This window comes from Astatotilapia calliptera, chromosome 11 (assembly GCF_900246225.1).
Source record: "Astatotilapia calliptera chromosome 11, fAstCal1.2, whole genome shotgun sequence".
Taxonomy (NCBI): domain Eukaryota; kingdom Metazoa; phylum Chordata; class Actinopteri; order Cichliformes; family Cichlidae; genus Astatotilapia; species Astatotilapia calliptera.
Genome location: NC_039312.1, coordinates 12,536,467 through 12,557,978, shown reverse-complemented (window position 1 = coordinate 12,557,978; position 21,512 = coordinate 12,536,467). Strand labels below are relative to the sequence as shown.

The 21,512-nt window shown below is 40.9% G+C and overlaps 3 protein-coding genes and 1 long non-coding RNA gene across 4 annotated transcripts; all 4 read right to left on the bottom strand.

Annotated features, from left to right (window-relative positions):
* Nucleotides 1-1,398: 1,398 nt before the first annotated feature.
* On the bottom strand, nucleotides 1,399-2,842 carry LOC113032078 (uncharacterized). Its single transcript, XM_026184742.1, has 4 exons — nucleotides 2,838-2,842; nucleotides 2,623-2,763; nucleotides 2,067-2,215; nucleotides 1,399-1,889 (listed from the first exon to the last, which is right to left on the bottom strand). The coding sequence occupies exons 1-4, from the start codon at nucleotides 2,840-2,842 to the stop codon at nucleotides 1,543-1,545; spliced, it is 642 nt and encodes a 213-aa protein (XP_026040527.1). The 3' UTR covers nucleotides 1,399-1,542.
* Nucleotides 2,843-2,850: 8 nt separating this feature from the next.
* On the bottom strand, nucleotides 2,851-3,983 carry LOC113032444 (uncharacterized). Its single transcript, XR_003273875.1, has 3 exons — nucleotides 3,954-3,983; nucleotides 3,636-3,659; nucleotides 2,851-2,905 (listed from the first exon to the last, which is right to left on the bottom strand). It is a non-coding gene; the product is annotated as an uncharacterized LOC113032444 (long non-coding RNA).
* A 3,329-nt stretch (nucleotides 3,984-7,312) lies between these two features.
* On the bottom strand, nucleotides 7,313-21,069 carry LOC113032333 (uncharacterized protein C8orf76-like). The gene is given in 9 exon segments (XM_026185204.1): nucleotides 7,313-7,654; nucleotides 7,657-7,795; nucleotides 8,338-8,470; nucleotides 12,537-12,666; nucleotides 12,791-12,935; nucleotides 13,397-13,447; nucleotides 19,379-19,522; nucleotides 20,119-20,220; nucleotides 20,858-21,069. Coding segments are annotated over 9 exon segments (1,068 nt in total). The 5' UTR covers nucleotides 20,963-21,069; the 3' UTR covers nucleotides 7,313-7,535.
* On the bottom strand, nucleotides 13,475-19,372 carry LOC113032332 (uncharacterized). The gene is made up of 2 exons (XM_026185203.1): nucleotides 16,574-19,372; nucleotides 13,475-13,705 (listed from the first exon to the last, which is right to left on the bottom strand). The coding sequence occupies exons 1-2, from the start codon at nucleotides 18,398-18,400 to the stop codon at nucleotides 13,685-13,687; spliced, it is 1,848 nt and encodes a 615-aa protein (XP_026040988.1). The 5' UTR covers nucleotides 18,401-19,372; the 3' UTR covers nucleotides 13,475-13,684.
* Nucleotides 21,070-21,512: the final 443 nt, after the last annotated feature.

Genomic DNA, 21,512 nt, shown 5'->3' with positions numbered 1-21,512 from the left:
CCTTAACACCACATAGCAGGAAGGTGCAAGATGCTAACGTGCAGGGCATACATGGAACATGATAACCAAATGGCTGGCATAGTTCAGAGGCTGGGCCTGGAAGTCCCAAAGTCAATATGGGAGACACCGCCAAGGGTGGTCGAGAATGACCGGACTAAGATCCTGTGGGACTTCCAGATACAGACGGACAAACTGGTGATAGCAAACCATCAGACATACTAGTGATGGACAAGCCACTATACCGAGTAATAGCAGCATCAGGAATAACGAATACCAGAAGCTCGAAAAACAACAAGGCCTGAGAGAGGAGGTTAAGAAGATGTGAATGGTGAAGGCAACAGTGGTCCATGTAGTAATCAGAGCACTCGGGGCAGTGACCCCTAAACTGGGCAGGTGGCTCCAGAAGATCCCAGGAATGACATCTGAGATCTGTGTCCAGAAGAGTGCAGCTCTACGAAGGGCAAAGATACTTTACAGGATCCTGGTAAACATTTGTAATAACGGATGTGTGTGACTCTGAGTGAGGCACAGGATTGCTAGATCAAGGCTAGCGACCTTAAAATGGAGATTCCAGAAACTTTCTTTACCGCGATGATCAAGCATCAACACTTAAAATGGAGAGCACTTCAGTCAATGTGATATTGATGTAGTTATTTTTATTCTCAGATGTTAACTGTTGGAAAATCCTGCACAAAAACACATTTTGTCTTTTAAAAGATATCAGGAACTTAAGGCCTTTTTTGATTATGTCAACGTAACATCAGTTCAAAGTACAGTCATGGGTGTGGAACCTTTTCTCAGTGTCTTTGGCTTTAATGAAGGCTATATTATTAAAACACTGTAAATGCCGTAATTTCACTGCTCATACAGATTCATTCAGAATAATTATCACTGGTTCAAATTCATGGATTGAATAAAAGGGTCATCAGGTGTTGGTCGTTACTGAACTGTCTCCATTTGAAAACATTAAAAAGACACTTTTGTGCAAATGACCATTTTAACTGAAACAAGCATTTTACAGTGTAAAAATCATATATGGAGTTATTTAGTGAATTTAAAGGAGACAATCTGAAACACAAACACAGTCACTGAATGTCTGTAAACTTGACAAACATCCCAACAAAAATAAACTGAATTGACAAACATTTGTTTTCCAGTTTATGTTTTATTTGTTCAGCAGGTTTAAACATGAGAGACGCGAGTAAAACAATTCAAAGGCCAACGATCCATTTACAACTAAAGGAAATAATATATATATATGTCAATTCAAAATTATAGAAAACACTGAATGCTTAATTTTTTAAGTGTCATATAATCATCATATCAGTGTATCATGAAATACAATCAAAAGTAATTTATAATAATAACATGTTTCTGAGTGTTAATAGAGAAGTTCTGCTTAATTTCTCCACTGTTTATCTTCCTGCTACACTGAGCCTGAACCCATCACCTTTGATTTATTAGAGGAAAGTTTGCTACAACCCAACAAGCCACTACTGACACCTGTCTAACTGAATAAACAAAACCAACCCATGGATCTTCTTACACTGCACAGATGAAATTATATTTATCATAAACAAACTTCTTGTACCACAAATGGTTCCCACTTGTATTCATGGCAGTGTTCATGCCACAGACTGCTGTTCTTGTGTCATCTGGAGCCCACTGATCAAAAAATACACACTGATCGTTGACCCAGATCCAGAAGTCGAAGCCACAGATGTATTGAAGACCCAGCCAGACAAAGGGAGTGTCAGCCTTCTGAGCCTCCAACCCAACCCAGACCTGGGTCTCGTTATCAAGGATGGAAACCAGATCCATGTGTTCCTCTCTGCAGTGGTACCGGGCGTCTGCCCATGTCTTGTTCTCTTTAATCAGTTTAAAGGGCTCTAAAAGGAAAAACATCAAGAAAATGAAACTTAGAAGCATCAAACCAAACAGTGTTTCTGAGTGTCTAACATGCTGCGTTGATTCAAGCACATAATTCTTACTGTCAACATTTACACAGTTATATTGACTCTACTGACTGACCAGTTAACTTAGTGGGTAAGAATGTTTTATTGTACCTTTTTTTCTGCCTTTCATCGTCACCTCAAACAGAATTAAAAACCCAGGTGTGTCTTTGTACACAGTTACATAACGCCCCCACTTTGTTCCATTTTCACAGTTAAATGTTTTATTTTCTCCACTAGTAGTTGTGTTGATTGTTGCACACCTGTAAACAAAGACAAAAGGTTGGACAGATGTACAGAAAGAGTTTCTGGCTCTGTTTGATTAAATCATGCTGTAAACAGTGGAGACAGTCGAACAGCTGGATAATAAATGTGAGCTGCTGTCTGAGAACATTTTAGAAAGAAGGAAAACACCTACAAATAAACAACAAAGGAAAATGAGAATAAATAAAGATTTTTATATTCTTCACATATACTTGATTATTACTCCAAACCACATCACACCATATTAGACCTCCTATTTCATCTGATAGGACTGATACAGGTTTATCTCTGTTACTGTATTACTGGATTTAAATGCACTTAAATGTTCATAAAATTATCTAAAAACATTGGACATGCTGGAGCCTGACTGAGAACAGAATGATTCAAAGTAAGATGAAGGTATTACTCAGTGGTGTCAGCAGCATTTCTCTCAGATGAGTTCCCGATGAGGATGTGCGCGTCTCTTAGATCAACTTTGAAAGGATCCATGTTGTAAATGCTGATGCAGGAAATTTCATATAGACCAAATAAGTCAACTGTCCACCAGCTGATGGTTTCATATTCAGTGAAGGAACCTGTCAAATAATTTCCATCCAAAGCTCTGTCAGCAGAGTAGTTGACACCATAATAATCTGTGTAGACTGAAGACTGAAATGCCACTTTGTCATCCAGTTTGATAGTTTCCCATCCTGGACTACATCCTGATGATGTAACTGAAAGTGAAGTTGGAAATAAAAAAACAAACAATGTCAGTGGCAATAATACTTCAGACCAGGTCTTCTAGTGTTTCTTTATCAAAATCTCCTTTTCACTCCTAAATAATGAATCTGAATTATGACTTCATGATCTGACTAAATCTTTTGTGGCAAACATATTTAGCGTGCACACACACACACACACACACACACACACACACACACACACACACACACACTCTCTCTCTCTCTCTCTCTCTCTCTCTCTCTCTCTCTCTCTCTCTCTCTCACGCAGTTGGTGAAAAAGAAATCATCAAAATTAATGATATGAATAATTGGACTCTCAAAACATCCTGAAGGATGACCCTGTAATATATTACACTCCCACCCACACATCAAAGACTGCATGTTTATCAAAGCATTTATTTCTAAATCACAGTGATAACGTATCATAGAACATAATTCAATATGAATTTACATTTATATCATACATTTATACAGATATTTGTAATATTGCTTCAGTCCCAAAAAAAAAATCCCCACATGGAACATGTTCCCACAGATATGGCGTCTACTGTGATGCACAAATAAAGGGAGAAAAAAATATATAAAAATAATTAAAAAGGCATAAAATTAAATACTTTACAAATAAGTATAGTCAGAACAGAAGCACCATCATACATTTGATATAACCGGAAGAAACTGATTAGAAATGCACTCTTACCTGGATCCTGTTGAGTTGATCTTCCTGTGAAGTTTCAGAGAACGATGTAAGAATGAGTGAATTACTGCCAGCTCTGATATTGTTGTTTGGTAATACAGCAGAAAGCACAGAATGTAAACCATCCTTCAACACTCAGAAATGAAACTGGTTTTACTAAAGTCAAATCCTCTTTAAACTAAATGAAACGACTTTTGCTTTATCGAGCAGTTTGGATCAACTCACAGTAAAACTGAACTGTTATATTTGATCTTTTCCATTCTTTATAACGATCATTGAAACATCACTGTGCCAGGCAGGAACATCAAATGATCCACTTACCAATCAAAGTGATGAACAACAGACTCCACAGCATCTTTACTTTAGACTCTTTGCACAAATGTGTCCTCTAATAAGAGAAAGAAAAGACTTCTACCCTCACTCTGGAGTTTTCTGTAGACACACTGATGTTGATATGATCCCCTCTCTGAGGCAGAACTGGATTTGTATTTCTGTCACTTCCCTCATAGATGCCAACATGAAAATATAAATTTCTCCTGTTAACACTCAGAGTGAGGCTGTTAGGCAAAGCATTCCCAGTCTTTTACATCTGATTTGCATCTCTGGACTTATCATGATTCTTATGATCACCCTGTTTAACCTACATTGTGCATGCATCCAAGCAGCAGCACATGCAAATACTTTAGCATACCAGGAAATTAACTTTACCAGTCGAGGCTGACTAAATAAAAAGATATTCAGAGATATTTGGTGTGCTTGAAAGAAAAAAAGGAGGCTTGTGATTCATATTCAAATTCAGTTTTATTTAAATTCCTGAAAGTGACGTACATTCAGTGACATCTATGTGCATCTTGTAGAGATTTTCTCACCTCTCACTGCTGCCAGGAGGAAAGCTTTCTAAGTACAGAAAGTTACATTTATTTTGAAACTAGGTGGGTAAATAATGCAGCTGAGTAGGAGGTGAAGCACAAGTACATTGCTAAATAAGGAATGACTGGACTGACAGCCGTCATTGTAATGAGCTTGCTAGCATTATATTAGCATGTTGCCTTCAACAGGTGGTTAAGTAATTTCCGCCATGCACACTTGATATAACAGTAATAACAATCTCGTCATGATGAATCACTATCTTACATATCACTTAAAAAAATCTGGATTCCAAATTTGAGTTTTTGATCACTTTACTTATTGCTCAGTTTAAATTGGATTTTTAAAAAGATTTTGTTATAGGAGTTTTTTGTTTGAACCCTTTGGTATTTCCATGTGGAATTTTACTCTGTTAAATTAAAATCCATCATCTCATATTTTATGACGTTTACTAGAATAGATTTATTCATCAAATTCTGAATTTTGGGTAACCGTAGCTGAACTGAGCACAACCTCTAGAGTGTGGAGAACTACTCTGAGCAAATATAGAGTGAAATCCAGAGCAGAGACCGAGGAGAGCTGAGGAGGTGAAGCACTGTGGACTGTGGTGGAGCAGTGTGCAAGCAGGGGCTGCAGGTTATTGATCAGAGGCAGATGCAGATAAGATGATAAACTCTGTTCTACTTTTACAATCATTTTAAAAATGTGTTCTTATTCTTTTGTTGTCAGCTATGAGGTCAATTTTAAGACAATCAGCTGTTCATCTTGTTTTACAGTGAGTGCTCTGTGTTATACTGCCTATTAGCTCAGTTATTGCCACTCCTTATTCAAAATAAATTTTTAACATTTTTAATGCTCCTTTCTTGTTATTTAGTCGCGACACAGGACCGAAGGATTCACTCTTCAGCTTTATCGATAGCAGTGCAACTGTCACTTCTCTGAATCTGTCTCTTTCCCTCTGCTCCATCTCACTTCAAGACATAAATTTCCATTCATCAGTCCAGTTCAGCACACCTGCTCTTCCCCGCTTCCACGCTGCCCTGTGAGCTCACGGCGTCACCCCTCCTCTGCAGCAGGCCAAAGACCACACGTCTGCCACATTAGTAACTGTGTTACTGTGTTGTTCTAACTTTCCAATTTGTAAAGAAATTTGTAAATCTAATAATTTGTAAATCTAATAAACTTTTTTTGACACAAATCGGAATAATAATGAGAAAATATGGATAAAATTAGCAACTTCTTTAAGAAATTATGTCTTTGCTATTGCTGCTTTTTTTAAGCCTTTTTTTCTTTTTTTTATTCATCAATGGATTAATAGTTTCAGAAATATTTATTTGTAATTCCTCTTTTTTATTGTCAGTTAAATAATGATATAAAGAATTACTGTTTTAATGTCTAAATAAAAAGAAAGACTCTTCAGCCCCTTCATAATCTTTTACAAACTTCTGGTCACATTCAGCAGCAGACAAGTAGAATAAAGGAGGCAGTTATGTCATTTCCCATTATTACACAGAGCTTCATTTATGGATATTTATCGTTTGATTTCTTTGCATGTATGAATTGGATTGGTTGTTCTCGACATCTGATGAGAATTTCGTGCCAATAGCACCTTTAGAAAAACAAATTGGGGATGTGTTCAGTTTTTATTTTATCTGCTGTATGTTTCTAATAATATTTCATCTGTTACTTCTTGCCGTTATTCCCTTTTCTTGCTGCCTTTCAATGCCCTTGACACACAATTACCTCTATATTATTGTTTCAATCTTTTCTTTCTTCTCGTCTGTTCTGTTGTCTGATGTAATCCCACTACCCGCCTTATTCTTTCTGTTAGCTTCTGTTGTGTCACCTGAAATGATTGAAGGTAAAACAAGTCAGAAAAAGCTTGCATGCTTTAAAAGCAGAATTAATATCAAATTGTGATTTATCTGATTACAGCAAAAGATTATTTGAATTATACTTGAAGAAAAGTGGATTTGTCCAGCACAATACAGAAAGACTAAACAGAAAAGGGAATTATAAACAGTTGTATCCCATCAACAGAGTGTCTTACCTCTCCAAAGCTGGATGCAGATCTCAGACTTCTGTCCTCCTGTAGATATGCTGCTGTTCCATTATCATGTCAGCTGCTTGATTTTAAACAGACTCACTGATCCTGCACGAGCAGGAACATAACTACAAATCCTCATCGTCCTATCACAGAGTTGTTCATTTTGCACTGCAGCAGTGGTCACAGTGCCTGATTTAGTAAGAGCTTTCATAAATGTTTAACGCTCTACACTTTTCAAGGTCCTGGGTTAATTAAATTGTTATATCTCCACATGATGCTAACTATTTTACTGATATGTATAATTGGAACCAAAACAATCTTTGCTTTGTTAAGTTTAAAAGTACTTTAAGAAGTTTGTAGTGCAGTAAAATGACAGATGTTTACTATGATTACACAAACATTATGTAGGATATAATGCATTTAAATGCATTCTGGGGTCAGCCTCAGAGACAGGCAGAAGTGAGGTGTAAAAGTGAGGTCAAATGTTACATGATATTTGGATGCAAACTATGATGTGATATTTAAAATCACCATATATCATTCTCTATATACCTATATGTTATTAGTACAAACAATATAAGTAAAAAACACAGTTTTAGATAACAATGCTATATACATGCAGAGCTATCAATTCTGTCAGTCGAAGATATTTTAAATCCTTTCGTGCTACTTTCTATATGCTGACAGTATACACCACATTTGTAGGAATCACAGTCTCACAGTTTTTGTCAGTTTTCAACCAATAAATCATGAAGTTGACCTTGAAGATGTTGATGGATGTAAGCCAAATTTTAATGGATTGTTAACAACATAAAATTGTTAGAAAACATCACCTCTTTGGCAGAGATGTTACACATTTTAAACATGTTAAGCACAAAATGAAGCACTTAAAATAATTCACTTGTTTCATGGTTTGATACAGATCAGAGGCACTGCCGTATATTTATCACCGTGAAGTGGATGAAATAGTGAAGGTTCAGTCTGCAGGCTTAATGACGACCACATTCACTGTGCTGCTTGTCTGAAACATCTTCAGCTGGTTCTTCACTTCCTTCCTGTCTGTGTTCACCTTTGTAAACAGTCAACACTGCAGCATGAGGATATTGTGCCCGTCAGTCTCTAACACGCCTGTCAGTAAGATCTTGTTCCACCAGCGCTGTCTGAAGCTGTGCAAAGAGACACTGGTCAGGCTCTCCCCATCCTGGTAGTCCTCCCTCATCTTCTCTGGGATCAGGTCCTCTGACATCACCTGGAAGACCAAAGAGAGATAATGTTGATGTGTAAAAATGAGCCAATTTAACCCAAACTGCCTGGAATTTAAGCCTCCTCAAGCAGGTCTTGTAGTCCAGCTAGACGGCATGTCCCGTCTACCTAGCCAAGCTGCCAGATGGAAGCAGTCTTTAAAGTATGTGGTACAAACCGTCTGTGGGCCACTGATGCTCGTGCTGTTGTTGGTCCACCAGCCAACCGTGTACAAAGAGCTGAAGTAAACCAGAGTCTTAAAAACAATGAGCTGTCCACTACAGCCACTGTCTTTGCTTTTCATGCCATTTTTTTGTCTTTGAACTTCTCCATATTCCTGTAAATCCACTGTCACCACTTTCTTTAATCAAGCCCACTTGTCAACCAGTCAACATTTAGCAGAAGCTTATGTTATCCACCTCCACTGACACCCAATCAGGATCTTGACGAACTCAACAGGAGCAAGTCTGGTGTGTGAAAACCCCTTCGACCAGAATCGTGGGACTATAAAAACTGGTTTCAGAGTATGTGTGCAAGAAGGATTCTCACCTCAGTGAGAGCCTGCAGGGTTTCTTGTTTGGGGTTTAGCCGCTGTAACGCCTCTTCTGTCATCTGTAGGACTCTCTCACTACGCTGAAGCACAAAGGAGGACTGCTGTTGTCGTAGGATTCTCAACAGGAGTCTGTAGGAGGCAGCAAAACAATGTGAGTACTCTTATATCTAATATTATACCCTATATTATCGGTCTATACTTGGTCTTTTTTATGCTTAAATCTTTGACAGCTGGCACAGACATCATCCAAAAGACTGTGGCTGTGGATAATTAAAGGATCCATACAACACTCTGCACCACTTACTGGACAGTCACCTGTTTCAGCTCCACTTCACACCACAATAACTGCATTTATTTGTTACCATCTTACATATTAAGCTCTGTATTGTATTAAATTTAGGTTTTTATTCATTTTTTATTTTTTTTCCATTTTCCACTTCACTAATGTTGTTATTTAGTGTAAGTGTCACCTTTTTGACCTATTTTGTGTTGTCATATTGTATATTTTATTTAGTAAGAGTTATGTCTTAACTGTTTTGGATACTGTAATCCAGCAACTTGCTCACTGTTAGGATAAGAACTGTATATCTCATTATATTCACACAAGGCCAGGGGGGCACTTGCGGCCCGTATTTTGGCATGAAGAACTATAATGAAATTTGGCCCTAGAAGTTAGTTTTTTTTGTTAGGAAGGATTTGTTTGTTGTTGAGTGCAATGTTAAAATAAGTTCTTTAAAAAGCAAATAATGATTTATTATGAAGGCAATATGAGCAGAGAAGACAAACATGCTGAGGGATTGGCCGTGTTAGTTCAGTAGGAGAGTTATTTGTAAAGAAAACAATTTTCACTAGCAGTCAAAAACTAATGTGAACACTTATGTCTGCATTTTTATTTTGTTAAATACGAACAAAATTATAGCAGAAGTGCTGCCACGTGTCTGGCCAGAAAGACAGTACTAATTTGTTTATGTGGTAGTTCAATGAAAGGCTTCAGTTAGTTTAGAGTGAGGGGAAAAAAAATTGCATTCACATTTGCAGTTTTGTCTTGTTACACAATATTTGAAATAAAAAACAAACAAATGGTAAATGGACTGATTCTTATATAGCGCTTTTCTACTCTCCCGGAGTACTCAAAGCGCTGTATATTCACCCATTCGCACCCCACTCATACAAGCACTTCTCAACACAAGTGCAAACTAAACTACATTCACACATGTTCATACTCCGATGAACGCATCGAGGGCAACTTGGGGTTAGTATCTTGCCCAAGGATATTTGGCATGCAGACTGGGGAAGCCAAGAATCGAACTACTAACCTTCAGTACCTAATCTGCTCTACCACCTGAGCCACAGCCACCCCATAAACATTGTGACACATTGTGGGTGTTTTCTTATTTGTTTTTTGTACTACTTGAACACTAAAGTGGTCCTGCAACGCACAGGTTCTCAATGTGGTTCGGATCAGGTGAACAAGGAGGCCATGTCATTAGTTTTTCTTCTTTTATACCCTTTCTTGCCAGCCACGCTGTGGAGTACTTGGACGCGTGTGATGGAGCATTGTCCTGCATGGAAATCATGTTTTTCTTGAAGGATGCAGACTTCTTCCTGTACCACTGCTTGAAGAAGGTGTCTTCCAGTAACTGGCAGTAGGACTGGGAGTTGAGCTTGACTCCATCCTCAACCCGAAAAGGCCCCACAAGCTCATCTTTGATGATACCAGCCCAAACCAGTACTCCACCTCCACCTTGCTGGTGTCTGAGTCAGACTGGAGCTCTCTGCCCTTTACCAATCCAGCCACGGGCCCATCCATCTGGCCCATCAAGACTCACTCTCATTTCATCAGTCCATAAAACCTTAGAAAAACCAGTCTTGAGATATTTCTTGGCCCAGTCTTGACGTTTCAGCTTGTGTGTCTTGTTCAGTGGTGGTCGTCTTTCAGCCTTTCTTACCTTGGCCATGTCTCTGAGTATTGCACACCTTGTGCTTTTGGGCACTCCAGTGATGTTGCAGCTCTGAAATATGGCCAAACTGGTGGCAAGTGGCATCTTGGCAGCTGCACGCTTGACTTTTCTCAGTTCATGGGCAGTTATTTTGCGCCTTGGTTTTTCCATACGCTTCTTGCGACCCTGTTGACTATTTTGAATGAAACGCTTGATTGTTCGATGATCACGCTTCAGAAGCTTTGCAATTTTGAGACTGCTGCATCCCTCTGCAAGATATCTCACTATTTTTGACTTTTCTGAGCCTGTCAAGTCCTTCTTTTGACCCGTTTTGCCGAAGGAAAGGAAGTTGCCTAATAATTATGCACACCTGATATAGGGTGTTGATGTCATTAGACCACACCCCTTCTCATTACAGAGTTGCACATCACCTAATATGCTTAATTGGTAGTAGGCTTTCCAGCCTATACAGCTTGGAGTAAGACAACATGCATGAAGAGGATGATGTGGACAAAATACTCATTTGCCTAATAATTCCACTGTGCCAGCCTCTCTCTTCACATGTTGCCTCCTGTGAGATTCCTGACACCCCTCCCCCACCCATCACCTTCACTCAATACCAGGTTGAGATGCAAATGAGGAGACTTCACTCAGGCAAGTCTGCTGGACCAGACGGAGTGAGTCCCCTTGTCCTCAAGGCCTGTGCCCCCCAGCTGTGTGGAGTCTTTCATAAACTGTTTATGCTGAGTCTGAGTCTGCAGAGGGTCCCGGTGATGTGGAAGACATCATGCCTCGTCCCTGTACCAAAGACGCCTCGTCCCAGTGGCCCCCAGGATTACAGGCCCGTGGCACTGACCTCCCACATCATGAAGACCCTGGAAAGGCTCATCCTGGACCAGCTGCGACCCATAGTAAGACCACATCTGGATCCCCTTCAGTTCGCTTATCAGCCTCGTCTCGGAACAGAGGACGCCATCATCTACCTGCTCAATCGTGTCTACACCCATCTGGACCAGCCGGCGAGCACTGTAAGGGTCATGTTTTTTGACTTTTCCAGTGCTTTCAACACCATCAGGCCGACCCTCCTGGGTGATAAGTTAGCAGCGATGCAGGTGGATGCTTCTCTGGTGTCCTGGATTGTTGATTACCTGACAGGAAGACCACAATATGTACGTCTCCCACAGTGTGTGTCTGACAAGGTGATTAGCAACACAGGGGCACCACAGGGGACTGTCCTCTCCCCCTTCCTCTTCACCCTCTACACCACAGACTTCAGCCACTGCACAGAGACCTGCCATCTTCAGAAGTTTTCTGATGACTCTGCGGTGGTTGGATGCATCAGCAGGGATGATGAGACAGAGTACCGGGCTGTGGTCGACTCCTTTGTCACGTGGTGTGAGCAGAATCATCTGCAGCTCAACGTGGCAAAGACCAAGGAACTGATCGTGGACTTCAGGAAGACCAGGAAACACTTGACCCCTGTTTCAATCCAGGGGGTCAGTGTTGACATTGTGGAGGACTATAAATACCTTGGAGTTCACATTGACAATAAACTGGACTGGGCTAAAAACACCACAGCACTTTACAGGAAGGGCCAGAGTCGTCTCTATTTTTTGAGGCGACTGAGGTCCTTCAACATCTGCCAGAAAATGCTGAGGATTTTCTATGAGTCTGTGGTGGCCAGTGCGATCCTCTATGCTGTTGCATGCTGGGGGAGCAGGCTGAGGGTCGCAGATGCCAACAGACTTAATAAACTGATCCGTAAGGCCAGCAATGTTGTGGGGATGGAGCTGGACTCCCTCAAGGTGGTGTCGGAGAGGCGGATGCTGTCCAAGATAAAGACAATGTTGGATAACACCTCCCACCCACTCCATGACATGTTGGTCAGTCACAGGAGCTCGTTCAGTGAGAGACTGAGATTACCGAAAAGCACCACTGAACGACACAGGAAATCATTCCTGCCTGTGGCCATCTCCCTGTACAATGCATCCACTTAACACACTGTTTGCTGCTACAACTACACATGTTTCTTTTCCAAATATTTATTTATAAGTGACTTATGTATGTATGTATGTATATATATGTATATATTGTACTATTCTTAGTTAGCGTATTGTCTGTCTTGTCTTAATGTTGGTTTAAAATGGAGCACTGTAACAAAAAATAATTTCCCCCAGGGATCAATAAAGTATTCTGATTCTGATTCTGAATTCTGCACTCCCTGTAAATACAGGGGTCACAGTCACATGTTGTACCTTGTCCTGATGAAACAAGTGCAAGCTTTGAGCCAGACTCTGTCCTCGCTGAGTTCTGCGGTCTCCTCCTGATGCCCCTCTCTGTCCTCCTGCTCATCTGTTGATTTGCAGCTCTCAGAGGAGGAGGATTCTTTGAAAAACACAAATACAGCAAAGGGAAAATGTTATATCTTTGATTACCTGCTGTAAAAAATTACAACAGAGTTCATTTACCATAGCAATACACTTGAAGAAGGAAGTTAAAGAAACACTACCTGTGGTTCTGTTTCTGTCCAGCAGTTGCAAACACATCTGTCCCAGGCTGAACCAGTGCCAGGGGTTAAAGGGCAGCAGGCTACACAGCTGCTGCAGAGACGACATCTTTGATCCTACAGCTCCAAACTGCTCATAGATGCTGACCTTGGAGAAAAAGTAAACATTAGATTTGTACAGAATGATTGGGACTGTGAGCAAGAAAAGGGTGAAAAGGCCGTCTGTGTTAGGAATACTGGGAGCAACACAGTGGAACTGATTCTTCAATATTTAAGTTACTCATTTGTAATGATTTCTAAAAAGTATCAATAATAAAATGAAAAAAGCAGTATTAATCACTTCCGAACATTTATTTTTTCCCGTGGGTAGCACTGTTGTCTCAGAGCATGAAGGTCGTGGGTTCGAATCCATCATCTGGTTGGGGCCTTTGTGTTCACATGTTCTGCCCGTGTCAGGGTTGGTTCTCTCTCAAGTAGTGGAAACTAAACTAGTGAATCTAAATCATTGGTGTGTGTGTGTGTGTGTGTGTGTGTGTGTGTGTGTGTGTGTGTGTGTGTGTGTGTGTGTGTGTGTGTGTGTGTGTGTGTGTGTTTTTTTTTCAAGCTGACCTTGAGCAGCAGGAGGCTGGTTAGGTGACAGGTGTTGGAGGCGTCTTTGCTCTGTAGAGAGATCACGTACATATTACTATCAGGTCCGGATTAGAGTTAAACCAGTTCACACTAAATCTGGTCCGTAGGCTTTTAGCCTCTGAGGACAAACTCTGGGTGCGTTCCAATAGTCCATTTTGCTTATTAAGGTCCTAAGTGAGAAAAGTGACTCTTCAATCCTTCCTTTATTGCTTCCTTAGGATCCACTGGAACATCCTTTACGAAGGGGAGAAGATGGCATACCATAATTCAGAGCGGCAGACCATCCGACTGTTAATGAAAACAATCGACATTATAAACAAAGTGGTGCAGATCATGGAAATGTTAATTATAACTGTATTTTATACTTCATGAAGAAACAACTCATCAAGAAGTAGTTTTTAATCCAGCTGTGTGATGTTCAGAGTTCAGCTGTGACTTTTGTTAACTCAAAAGACACGACGTCGTACTCTCATTCACAGCGCTTTATCCGTTCCGCCATTTTTCATACTGAACACAACAACAACACTTCGCGGGCAACCGTACTCTCGCGATAAAACAGAAAATAACAAGTTAACAATCTCCCTCTTTCTTAAAAAAAAATAAAATAAAAGTATAAACACACCCCTGTAAACATTTGTATACATATATGTATATATTTATATTAAAAAAAACATTTCAAAAGTGCTTTGCTTTACTTAAAGCATACTATCATTGCACACAATAAACAATGGTACATTTGAATGCAAAGACAACTTTGTAGACAAAGGATTACAGTATCCAGAGTCCTTCATCTAGCGCCTTTAGAAGGGTTAAAGGTGAAACTCCCTTTTTTGTCAGACAATCAGCAAGTTGAGATTTTGAATCTGACCAACAAACCTGTCTGATTTTATGGCTTGTATGAGCTCTTTAATACTGCTCATTTCTAGCCTCAGTCTTTTCTCTGTAACCTGCTTAGTAGACTTGAGTGCGTCAAACAAGGAATGATTATCAGTTACACAGATCAAAGGAAGAGCATTTAGACCAGTGTTACCAGTTGTAAGCTCAGAAAAAAAGTGTTGCCAGGAAGACAGCACTGTCTATTCCATCTGACATGGCAAGAGTTTCTCCTGCCAGTGTCCTTCTGACTACGCGCCTGATTTTTTTAGACTGCCAGAAGAGAGGACAAAACTTTCCTCCTTTACCCATAAGGACGATTAATGCCCCTCCTTGAGTACCGCCATCAGGAAGGTTTCCAAATGAAGCATCACTGAAAACAACCAATGCCAGATCCTCACTGTTACCCAAGTGCTGAAACTTAAGAGTCACTTTCTCTGCCTTAAGTTTACGGATAACTTTGTTCACTTCATGAATAGACTGTACAGTTGCATCTTTGATATTAGATCCAAGGCTACATGTGTCAAACATAACATCAGGCCTTGTTTGTTTGGCAACCCACAAAATCTGTCCTATTTTTGACCTGAGTTGCTCACGTTCTGTTTCACTTAAGGAAGCCTCCCTCTGTACAGCCCGTGCTGCTTGTAACTGAACCGGTTGTAGGTTGTCAATGTAAAGTTGTTGATGCACCTCTATTACATCATTAACTGTACAAATGTCCATACCAACATAAGAAAAGCTGTCATGTTCTTCACGGCCCACAAGGAAGGTAGATTTCAGTACAGGAATGATATGAGTTGCAAAGTGACTTGAACCAGCCCAAAGGAAATCATCAACGTGACATGCAAGCACTCCTGTAACCTCAGATTGTTCATTCTGCCAATAGAACACTGCAGGATCAACCTGTGATATTTTACCACCAGTTTTAAGCATAATGTCTTTGACCTTATTGTACCAATAAAGTGAAGCATCTGCAAGTCCATAAACACACTTTTTCAGTTTCCATAGAACATTGTCCTTGCCAGCTTCAGGTGGGGGACGAAGATAGATGTCTCTTGACAGTTCCATTCCCTGCAAGAAGGCAGATTTAATGTCCATTGAATTTACTCTCCACTTGTTTTGACATATCACAGCTAGCACCAGTCTGAGGGACTCAGACGCACATGTTGGAGAGTCTTTCTGTAGTTCTTTAGTATTTACCTCTTCAAACCCCCGTGCCACAAGTCGAGCCTTTGGGACAACACCATTAGTAGTTTCTTTGAGTGTACAGACCCATCTAGTAGACACACATTTTTGACCCAGGTCTTTCACTTCATCAAACACACCATTACTTTGCCAGCTCTCAATCTCCTGCTGCTTAGCAGAATCAAAGGAAATATCTTTTGTTATGAGTACATCTGCATCTCTGTTTTCAGCTTCAGTGCAAAGACCATCAACAAGTGACATGTCTACAGCTTTCTTTTCACCTTCACTACCATCATGCTCAAGATATTGCACATTGTACCAGTTTTTGTATTGCCCTTTTGCTTTTCCCGCTCTGCCTAGCACTCTGGCTGTGTGTTGAACACCGTTGTCTCTGTTGGTAAAAGCAATCAGCTGTCCTGATCTTAACTTTACATTTGCAGAGACATGATCAGTGGGTGTAGAGGGCTCATTTGCAGTTTGTGTGACAGACATGTTTTCTGTAGTGTTAGTTTCTCTGTCAATAGTGATGTCTTCTTCCTCACTAATACTCTGTTCACCATCGGGTGTGTCAGTGTCATCATTTTCAACTGTGTCTTTGTTGTCATTATCAGTAGTACTGTGTGGTATTTGTTTATCTCCAGTCTGTGAATCCACTTTAGTCAATCTTGACTGGTGTACTCTTACAAGAGTCCCCCCATGTCTTACAAATACAACAGTTCCATCCTGCCCAATAACTACACCTGGACCCTTCCACTCTGTACAGTCGACTCGTTTGTAGTATACTTTATCTCCTGCCTCATATTTGTCATCTGTAGGCCTAAGTTGTTTGCGTAGTGCTCTCCTGATCCTTTCTGAACACTCTGCCTCAGTAAATGCTTTCCTGGAAGCATGTAATGCTGAGATATGTTCAGCTACTCTTGCACTTACAGTTGTGCCCTCTAAGGCAGGTGGCTTATCCATCAACACAGAAGGAAGGTTGGGGTTTTGGCCAAACACAAGTTGATGTGGACTATAACCATGTACATTAAGCATACTGTTTTTGGCCATAAGGGCCCAGTCTAGCGCAGTGTGCCAGTCACATCCTCGTTCCTTTTTTACCTTCAGGAGGATTTCTGTAGGTGTCATGTTATGTCTCTCCAGTAGTCCGTTGCTCCAGGGACTATACCCCGCCGTTGTTTTTACCTCAATGTTGAAGTTTTCAGCCATGTCCCGAATGTCTGTGTTGTTGAACTCTCCGCCGTTGTCTGTGTAGAGCCGTCTGGGGGCACCGTGAATGCTTATCCAGGTGTGAATGAAGGAGTTGACAATCTCTGCAGCTTTCTTTGTCTTTACGATGCTGCCAGCACTGAAGCGTGTGAAGTGGTCGATGATGTGAAGGTACCACACATTGGGCTCCAGCTCATGTAGATCCATCGCTACTGTCTCATTATACTCAGAAGCCAGGGGTAGACCAACAGCAGGTCTCGGCTTGGTTTTGCAATATTTCTGACAAATGTCACAGTCACGAACTATCTCTTGTAGAATAACTGCACATTGTTTATCTGTATTGCCAGAGCTTTGGATGAGCCTCAATAACCTCTCTGCAGATGCATGACCAAACTGCTTATGAAGTTTCACAAGGACTTTCTGTTTCTCTTTTGTAGACATTTCAGCAGTTACCATGAGAACTTCATTTTCATTGCAGCTTTCTGTAGTATTTTCATCTCTAATGTCCACACAATAGTGTCCCGAACTAGTGAGCTCTAGGGGAACAGGCTGCTTGAACATGACAACACTGTCATTCTCCATGTCTAGAACAGTCCCTGCTTTCTTGAGAGACGTTTTGCTCAGTAGTAGTGGAATGTCAACAGGAACTACTTCACTTTCAATGTCACATTTTGTTTGTCCAATTTTGGCTGGAAGTTTCACTTTTCTGCTGGAATACACTACAATACCATCCCCAAAGCGAAATGGTCTGGAGCTGGGGGTTTCTGATTGCAACAGCTTGTTTACTTGGCCTTGGCTGAGGTCACGCATGTAACTGTCTAGCCACTTCTGACCACAAACTGTACGTGTACATGCAGTATCAATAATGGCTGACCCCAGTGCCTCAGTCAGGAAGATTTCAGAGTCTGTCATTGAGGCTTTAGTGTACAAAGTAATGTTACACTCCTCCACTTTCCCATCTTCAGTTAGCTTTACTTGGTCACCATTACGATGAGGACAGTCTTTCGCCCAGTGGTAAGTGCTCTGACAAATAGCACATCTTGTTCGCTTGCCAAACTTGTCAAGTGGGTTGGTACCTTGTAGTGGTTGTCGCTGTCCACTCCGCGACGAAGTACCGTTGTTTTGTTTGTATTTGGGACCTTTTTGTTCCGTAAGGAAAACTGCTTCTTGGTTCAGTTGAATTCCGCTGAAAACTCCGGTTACTTTCCCTCCGAAAATCCGTTTCAGTGCAGACTTCATAGACGCAAACGTTAAGTCCGTGCACGCTGTCAGTGCAAGCTGTCGACTTTTCTCATCAAGACAAGCTGTATCTAGAAGCTTAAATGCTAGCACAGCGTCAGGCAGCGTCATGTTGTACTTTTTCATCCGGTTATAACGCTGTTCAAAGTCTATAATGTAGTCTGGCATGGACACGCTGTGGTTCTTTGCAATGGAGTCAAAACACGAGTAGGCTTCATAAGCGCGGTCTTTCTCTTCTCTCTGAAACACCGCATCAAGTTTTGCAAGTAGTATTTCCATACCGTCATCTTTGTCCAAATCTTCCGCGGGTATCTCCATGGCCGTTTCTCTGGCTCTTCCCTCGAGCCCCAGCGCCACCGCGAGTGCCTGTTTCTTTTTATCCAGCTCCATAACTCGTCTCCAGATATTGACTTCATTCTTCCAGCATTCGTATGGCCTGGCTTCATCAAGCTTTGGTGGTACTTTGTAATTGGAAACCATCCTCTGCTACCAATGTTAACTCAAAAGACACGACGTCGTACTCTCATTCACAGCGCTTTATCCGTTCCGCCATTTTTCATACTGAACACAACAACAACACTTCGCGGGCAACCGTACTCTCGCAATAAAACAGAAAATAACAAGTTAACAACTTTAACAGGTTGCTGTTAAAATGTAAAACTATATCAGCAGATTATGGCATGAAGGACATGGATTTATGTAAGCTCTGTAAAGATTATGAGCTCGTCCTTTGCTGTATTGAAGACTTTCGGATTGTCTTAAATTTATTTTTACTTCAGGTCAGCTGGTATAAGGGAGGGATGGAATTTTATTGCAGTCACAGAAATCCTAAAAAGGGAAAAAGAAGTATGATCCACTGGATCACAGCAGAGAAACAAAAAAAAATTGTCCATCCCAGTTGCTGTGTGACTGTACCACGTGTGTAGATGCACCTTTAAAATGTCAAAAGAAGGCCTAGTGGTGCTGCATGACATTAATAAATCTGGCCCTAAATGTTCCTTCTTTATAATTTCCAAAGAGATATTTCTCACAGGCTGCTATCATTTAAATGACAAGCAGAGTGAGGTTAAAACACATTGTGGTGAAATAAGATTCTGTATTCTGTAGTCCATCTGCACGAGTTAGTTTCAACATTCGTCATCCGACTGGTGTAAGGTTGTTCCAATTCTCATCGCACAGCTCTTCTCTTTTCCTAAATGCTTTTCAGTGATCCTACCCACTTTTCTTTGACCTCAATGATGTTTTCATCCAAAAAGAGGAAAAGAGGTTAGAAAAAGGAGATAGGAGGGACTTTTGGAACACACCCTTAGTGTTCAGAGTTTATAGTGCAGACAGGGTCACTGTTAAGGAAGACAGATTTTTAAAAAGCGGATAAAAAGTCACAGGATGGTCACATGATAGCTGACAGTATTCACTCTGACTGTTCCTCATGGAAAACCCAGTCAGGTAAAGAATTACCAGTAACTGGGCCAACTCCAGCGCTCTGTCTCTCTGTCCCAGTCTGGTGCAGCATCGGGCCATCCCCTCCACGACATCTCGTCTAATGGTCAGGTTGTTGTCAGCGATCCACTGCAGGCAGCTGCTGTATGCCTCCAAGGCTTTCTGACCCACACACACCAAACAAAAAGAAACCAAACAAAACTTCTAAAACGTTACAAACGCTAAGGTGGAAAAGTGAGAGTGGCAGCAACAACAACAGGAAGAGTCAAACCCAGAGTGTGATTTGGTCCAACGCTTAAACAGCTTCTGTAGGTTTTATTTTTTCACTGAAACAGAAGTTTCTTGTCAATATTTTATGAAATCTTTTCCATGCTGTCTGGAAATGTTGCTGCTGTGTAAACCACTGCTGACTACATCTGTGCTCTTTGGCTGTGTGAAATGGGACTATAAAAATTGCTCTTTTCTGAGGTGACTTATTAGGCTGGAAATATGAAAATGATCTAACTAGTCTTGTTTGTTCATAACTTTACAACAGTCTTACAGAAATATTCAAATACTGATGCTGTTGATAAAGCAACAAAGTGATGGTCATGAATGGACTTTTTTTTTTTTATTTGCCTGTTAGTTTGCATCAGCTGTACAGGAGGTTTATCAGCTATACAAATACCTGCTACAATAGACCTCCATGTCCCAGTGAAACTTTCCGAGGAAGTGTTTGATGTAAGAGAGCACAGACTAAATTGAATGAGTGACAGTACCTGATAGTTTCCTTGTCTCACAGCCAGGTCACCTCTGAACTTGTAGACTTTCTGCTTCTCCAGAGAATCTTCAGCATCCAGAGCAGCACTGTCACAAAACCACTGCAGAGAGGAACAACTTTACCACACAGCATAAAGCTGTTAGAGGATGCTGCTCAGTCAGTCACTGCCAGAGAAGTACATGTCTCCACTTTTGCCCTGATGCAGCAGCTACTCAGCTTCATCTATGCTTAAACGTCAGCATAATAATAATGCAATTTAACTTACAGCGAGCAGCACAAATATCAAAGAGGAGCAATATTGAAATCTTGCACTTAATTCAGAGATGGGATATCCGATTTGTCTGCTTGTTTCTCTCCATGTAAACGAAACATGTGACAGACTCAGCCAAGTGCAATAACATGGGAGACGTCTGGCCTCTAGAAATGCCACAGGGTACTTATTTGGGCACTTATTTAGAAGCATGAACTTCATTTCCTTTAATTTGTGTGTTTAAAACTGAGTGTCTGTAATCACCAGCCTAATTTGACACAAACGCTTAAAATGACGAACCATAGTTACAGTTATTCTCCTGTATGAGCTACATGTCAGATCGTAAACGTTACAATTCGCACTTTAGTCTTTTAGCTCCGTGTTTGTTCTGTACATAACGCTCTGTGTTCGTGTTCACCACGAAGGACAATCTAAACAACCTTCATGTCTATCTTCATGTAGTAACGTCTCTGTGTAAGACTCTCACCTCTGGCTCACACAGTTTGGCGCTGTAAGAAGACAGAGACGCACACACTCGGTCTCTGACCTCCGAAAACACCGAGTCGTCAAACGTGCTCCCTAATATCTCCATCTGGAGCTAAATACATACAATTTACTCCACAAATACAGGCTGCCCATACAGCAACTACTGTGCGCTTGGTTAAACAGCCCGACGAATTCATTTCCGGACAGAAAGGTTCCGGCTGATGACGCAGTAACCACTCAGCTCCCTGGATATAAAGAAGAATTCATATCGTGGTGTCAAACATGCGGCTCAGACAAACGCTGTAAAATGTAAAAGTGAGTCTCCATTGTGTCCTCCCATCTAAACAGTTGACCACTTTTGATAAGTGTTTGCCTCTGTGCTCAAATTGCATATTCATCCAATGAAATTAAGGCAAAAATACACTGATGATGCTGCATCATTTTACAATGTACAAGACATATGTGGAATTATGCAGTTTATTTAAAGGAGGAAATTTGACACAGATGCAATCACTGAATATCTGTAAACCTGACGGAAACGTTACACCACACTGGCGGCTGGCAGCGCTACCCCTCAGCCTCCAAGTTGATGCACCTATGGCATCAATTTTAAAAAGCCTATGTCACCTCATTCTTGAGTTAGTCACAAAGTTAAG

Bases quoted from the DNA above. Each gene is read 5' to 3' on its own strand.
- LOC113032078 (XM_026184742.1), bottom strand. The intron at 2,216-2,622 runs GTAATACCTTCA...CTTTGTTTACAG, and splicing joins AATGCTGCTGACACCACTGA to GTGTGCAACAATCAACACAA. The intron at 1,890-2,066 runs GTACAATAAAAC...TTTTCCTTTTAG, and splicing joins GATGAAAGGCAGAAAAAAAG to AGCCCTTTAAACTGATTAAA.
- LOC113032332 (XM_026185203.1), bottom strand. From the start codon at position 18,400: ATGGTTTCCAATTACAAAGTACCACCAAAGCTTGATGAAGCCAGGCCA. The intron at 13,706-16,573 runs GTAAAAAAGGAA...TTTCATTAACAG, and splicing joins CTACAGAAATCCTCCTGAAG to TCGGATGGTCTGCCGCTCTG.